The sequence below is a fragment of the Sinocyclocheilus rhinocerous genome, unplaced genomic scaffold, assembly GCF_001515625.1.
Source record: "Sinocyclocheilus rhinocerous isolate Xijiao unplaced genomic scaffold, SAMN03320098_v1.1 scaffold964, whole genome shotgun sequence".
Lineage (NCBI taxonomy): Eukaryota > Metazoa > Chordata > Actinopteri > Cypriniformes > Cyprinidae > Sinocyclocheilus > Sinocyclocheilus rhinocerous.
Genome location: NW_015655397.1, coordinates 141,441 through 147,304, shown reverse-complemented (window position 1 = coordinate 147,304; position 5,864 = coordinate 141,441). Strand labels below are relative to the sequence as shown.

Sequence of the window (5,864 nt, the reverse complement as noted above, 5' to 3'; positions counted from 1 at the left end):
GGCTTGCGGCAACTACATGTGACGACCCCGGGCTGGACTCTGCTTCGTCCATGGTGAAAGCCGATCCGGTGAAAGCGCAAAGTTGATGTATTTCCTCAGCAAAGTAGTTTCGCTTTCACAACGAAACACACAGCGCCTTCACGACATGGCGGTGGTGGCAACAACAATACTACAGTGAGAATCAAAGTTACGCCTTCTTTCTTTGCGTGCACATTTGGGCGGTGTTATGCAAATCTTCGCACATCGTGACGTAGACATGTGGGGGCGTGTTTAAACGAGCCGTTTTAGGAGGGCGTGGACAAGACGTAACTTTTATAAAGAATATCTCTTTGGATTTGAGACTTTAGTCTTTGCAACTTTACAGATCTTCTTCATGCACCAAGAGCTTGTAACACTCCAAAGAGAAAGGAAAAATTGAAATTGCAGCATATGACCCCTTTAAGTGACAATTATTTGTTGTAATCTATTTTTAACAGAAAAAATGGTTACAGTAAAACTTGTCTTGTATAGTGAAAAATTGTTCGATTTAACTGAAAATTACATGCAACGTTACTGTAAATCCTGCACAAAATAACTGGTTTAAATACAAATCAAAGACTTTTACAAGTCAGTATTTTTAAAATTGCAAAAAAATATAAACAGGCAATTTTCATCTCTTTAAGATCTCACTATGACATCCACGATTGTGAGCGGGGTCTGGAGGTCGCATGCAGTCCTCGATGAGTCCGAACCTGACAGCTCGCCCGAAGCGCCCCAGCAGTTTAAGAAGATGCGATCCTCCAGCTCGTTGAACTCACTGAGAATGTCTCTGCGCAAGCGGCTGCCATTGAAACCAGTGCAATCCAACGTGAACATCTCCGAGACCCCCACATGGGAGTCGCTACAGATGAACCAAAAGACTAGTGCTGTCCACAAAATGACCCGCAGTGCCAAAAACTCCATTGGAAGCGTCTATCAGGTGTGCTTCATTTTCTTTGAATCATGAGTCATTTGTTGTAGTTATTCATGTAAGACAGGTGTTTAAAAATGTGTCTTTATCTTCTAATCAGAGGTTTCAAAGGAACAGACAGTCACGTCAGGAGTGTCTGGTCATGACACCTGGTAGAATGTCAGATGGTGAGGAATGTGATTGCATTGGGACATCACAAACCCCAAAACGATCTGCTGCTCGTACTACCATCACCCCCAGGCGAACTCCAAGGTCAACCAGCAAGCGGACTCCTCGAGGGGCCTGTACCCCAGAAGCCAGTGACTTTGCCGTTAGGACTGTGAAGACCACGGGCACCAGGAGGCAGCTGGTGCGAACGGCTGCACTCAGAAGCCCCTTTGCATCACCCAACACGATGAACTGCAGGAGGTGAGACTGCTCAGCTGCACTTAGACATCCCATTTTTGCTTGTTAAACTTTTTTTTTTTTTTTTTTTTTCCCATTTCCCCGTGAAATCATTTGATTGCAACATTTTTGTTCTTAGTAGTGACATTTCTTTGTGACAGGAAGTTTGGTTAGGACATGTAGAAGGGATCTTTTTTTTTTTTTTGCGCTATGATTTGCTACTCGCAGGTAGTATATCAGGGGAAAGGACTTTCACATTCTAGAGCAGTGGTTCCCAAACCTTTTGAAAGCATGATGGCACCCCCTTTTTTTTTTTTTCACGGCACCCCACCCCAATTAAACTAAACGTGTACATATATGGAATTAAATCCAGATGAGCAAACAACAAATGAAGCATAAACAGCAGCATGAATTTATGAATGCATCACAACAGACATAATATGAGGTGAAACAACCCATTCAAATGAACCATCTGTCTTTTACAATGGATGACTCATGTCAACAGACTGATTTGAACCATGTGGGAATCATTGGAACAAAGCACATTTAAAGATTGATACTTAACTCTTTAAATAATAAACAACTCAAATTCAATTCTTTCTTTAGTTTCTCATTTGCTTTGTTCAAACCTGACCTTATAACTTAAAAAAATTAAAATAAAATATCTGTGCATGGAAAGAGGTTGAAAACGGCAACCGCACATTGATGGCGCATTCTGAGATAGATGGGTATAATTTAGGGTTGTGACGGTGAGGAAAAGAGGTGGGTAGTTTTCCCTCTTTTTCCTTGCTTTCCTTCCGTTTTAAATGGCTTGTAAAAGCACCCTGTGCATTTTAATTTCACTTTCAAAATAGGGGCAATTCGCCGTCAAGCAGTTTTGTTTTTAGTTTGTTTGAGTTTTCCCTCTTTTCCTCACTTTCCTTCGCTTTTAAATAGCTTGAAAGCGCTGTGCGCATTTTACTTTCACTTTCAAATTAGCGTCAATTCCGCGTCAATTGCTTGAATTCAGTTCAAGCAACAATAAAATACAATGTAGAACATAGAACTTTTATTAACAAAATGAATAAAAATACTCCATGCTATATGCCTAATATAAAATAACAAATAACTTGGACAAAGTTTAGGTAGCCTATACAAAACTGAAGATCAGTAAACACTGTGAAACCAAATAAATAAGAAATGTATGTTTATTAGTAAAACGAATAAGAAAGATTGGAGACACGGCATACTTGATGTAAAAAAAAAAATAAATACACCGTTTAAATAAATTTTAATTCGGCAAACACGATGGAACCAAATAAATAAGAAACAAATGTTTTTTTTAAAAACTTACAAAATCACCTTAGATAAATGGCAGAAATCGACAGGCTTTTCAAAATCCAAAATATTTTTAAACCCGGTGCTTTTGCATGTTAATGCCATCGTCATGTCTGTTTCAGCTCTCTCTTCTTGTCAGCTTCTCCTCGCGAGATAAATTAGATCTGATCTGTGATGCGAATGTCGTTCGGCACGCTGCATTGAGCAGCTGCTTGTTCAGTTTTAATTGTAGGGAACTAAATTATTTTTATTACTATTAAAAAATCAAAACGACGGTGGGGCGGTGCCGGGGGCAATGACATAACCGGTGTTGCCGGGAACTTGGGCTTCACATCGGTAAAACAGTCAACACAGTCTATCGCAGCAACACTAATTTCGTGTCCTGTCAGTCACTGCGTGAAATGGGTATGAAATTGAGCGTGCACCAGTACAAAGGGCGGAGCGGACGGGGCGATTCTCTCCTGAGAACAGTCCAATTGGTGGTAAATGCATATTTAAACTTTAAATAAGTATGAAATATATCAGTGTTTTTTCACTTATTTATTTTCGTTTGGACATGCTCATATGTTGGTGTTTTGATATAGGCTATTTTTAAAATGTATACGGTAAGGTTATTATATGGTACGATAGTTATTTTAGGTTAAATTGGAAAAAAGCTAAGATTCTGCGGCACCCCTAGTCAGTTGTCACGGCACCCACTTTGGGAACCACTTCTAGAGAACATTTGATTGGGTGAAACTGTGTAGTGCAGGATGAGTCATCAATGTCTTGTAATCTATTTTTTTTACCCCCCAGAAAAGAATGACTATGTTCAGAGAGACATATACCATATTACTTAAATTGTTACTGCAATATTGTATGTATACTGTGCAATATTCAAATTTCTGCATGCATTAAATACCCAGATGATTGACTATTTTCCAAAATATGCAGTATAACGAAAGCACACTGTGTAGAATACTGGATCCCACAATTCTGTTTAAAAAAAAGAAAGTAAAAATTATTGATTATATTAGACGGCCAAATGTTTAGACATTTACACTAGATTGAATCTTTCATAAAAATCTTCATTTTTATTCTGTGTTATTTTAGTATCATTGAGATTATTATAGTTTTTATTAATATTTTGAATTGGTTTTTATTTTTATATTTGCATTTTAATTTTAAAATTTTATTTTTTTTGTCTATAGTTTCTATTTTTTTTATTTTAGTTTATTTTCATACATCGTTAAACTAAATTAACTAGTTGAAATAACATTTTTACATATTTTATTTCAGCTAACATATTTATTTTAAGTAATAAATGTTTTTATGGTTTAAGTTTTTATTTTAGGTAACTATAATAACTCCAAGCTGGATATTATCAAACACTCACTTAACGAATAAATATTTGACTAACTGAATTTTAATATTGCTGCCTATCCTTCCCTATACTGTGTTAGTATTCGGTATAAGTAGTATGCTTGTATTTCATTCCAAACATATCTCATGACTGTAGATTTTAAATTATCCATCTGCTTCGAAGTACATTAACATATAGATGACCTTAACACCACAAAACATTAGGGATGACAGTGCTGCAGATATGAATACAACACATGGTATCACATAATGGTCCTCTGTATCCCGTGACAGGCAGTTTGATGAGGATCTCGATTGTGTATCCAAAGGCCTCCAGAGACTGAAGCGTCTCTCTCAAGCCTTTGATGATGCATTTGGGAAAGATGATCGGTGAGTACAGCAGAAGCCCAATTCAATTCTCATTCTGTAAAGAAAGAGAAAAGAATTACCCCACTGTTTGTTTTAATCTTTACATTTTATTAGCTTTATTTCTGTCATTTCGTGAGATGGGGTGAAATGTGCTCACTCGGGCATAATATGGTCTTAGTTCCTGCTCATGACATTTGGCCGTTTCCTGTTTGGGAGTGTGGGCCTTTTTTCTTTTCTTTTTCTTTTTCCCCCACCAACGGATGACTATACAGCAGCTGCTCTGTACCGAACCCTCCTTAAAAAGCTTTCATGTTGCACTTCTTTAACTGCAGTAAAGGACATCTTATTCAAGTTTAAGGAGTTTGCTTTTGGGAATTGTTGTCTAAATGAAAATACCGGAAGAACTGATCACCACCCAACTGGTCTCGATAGGGCAGCAATGTGATTTAATTGTTTAATTCTAAGGATTCTGTCTTTAAGACACTGTGGTTTTGAAGCCGTTTTGTTCTCTAAGATGAGACAGACAGTTTTATTCGGAGTTTTATTTTATTATGTGTTACTGTTAATATCTTCTAGCCTTTCCTCCTTATATGAGAGACCCCATTCCCAACCCCCTTTGAATTCCACAAATAACTTTCCTCCCACCAAGATTTTCAAATGGCTCAAACGCTCATTCCTTGGTGGGAAGCCACTCTTAATCAATCCAGCTAAATGGGACAAGAGGATTTTAGGGCTGATTGAAATTAGAGATGCACCGATTGCAATTTTCTTGGCCATTTCCGATTTCCGATTTTTTTTGTTGGTGTGATCTGCCGATACCGATTTTTGCCGATTCCGATTTTCTTTCATTCCGATTTTCTTTCTAAGAACTACAATTGACAGCCTATACAAACAAAAATCTACTTTTCAATGCAAAGTTTTTTTCATAAAAAAACAAGTTAAATGTCAGTAATAAAATAAGAACACAAAAAATGGCAAACAACAGCACAAATAAATGCAATAGAATAAAGAGAGCTATGAAACTAAGTTTTTCAGGTTAAGTAAGCTTTTACTCAGGTAAGAAATACTACAGAAATTAAAGTAATCAAATGTAAAATAACACGATGTGTTATTTTACATTTGATTACTTTAATTTCTGTAGTCTTCATTGTAAAAATTAAATACAGATTAATGCTTACCATTAAAGTTATAAAACGTATTCAAAGTGACTTTCTTTGTCTTTTGGTCTTTCATTAACATTACAGACAGCAGCAGTAATATTGGACTGCGGTCCCTTTAAGAGTTTATCCACAGACCCAATATACTGTTACACAACATGCGTTCTCTCTCAACAATTTAACGTTCCAAAACTGACTGTGTTTAACTGGATACTCGCCAAGACGGGCATTTTGACAATTTTGTATGTACCGTATTGACCCGAATATAAGACGATGTTTTTTTTCTTAGAAATACATCTGAAAAAACGCGGTCGTCTTATATTCAGGGTCTAGACTTTGACATGTCA

At 36.9% G+C, this 5,864-nt stretch overlaps 1 protein-coding gene across 5 annotated transcripts in view; it reads left to right on the top strand.

Moving 5' to 3' along the window:
* pimreg (PICALM interacting mitotic regulator) overlaps nucleotides 1-5,864 on the top strand; it is a 20,986-nt gene that overhangs the window by 7,730 nt on the left and 7,392 nt on the right. For 3 of the 5 annotated variants that reach the window (XM_016524985.1, XM_016524988.1, XM_016524987.1), the window contains exons 2-4: nucleotides 663-958; nucleotides 1,050-1,357; nucleotides 4,286-4,381. In XM_016524985.1, coding sequence (XP_016380471.1) covers nucleotides 663-958; nucleotides 1,050-1,357; nucleotides 4,286-4,381 — 700 coding nt within the window. Of the gene's footprint in view, nucleotides 1-642; nucleotides 959-1,049; nucleotides 1,358-4,285; nucleotides 4,382-5,864 lie in introns of all 5 variants that reach the window. The other 2 variants (XM_016524990.1, XM_016524986.1) reach the window with 2 other exon arrangements.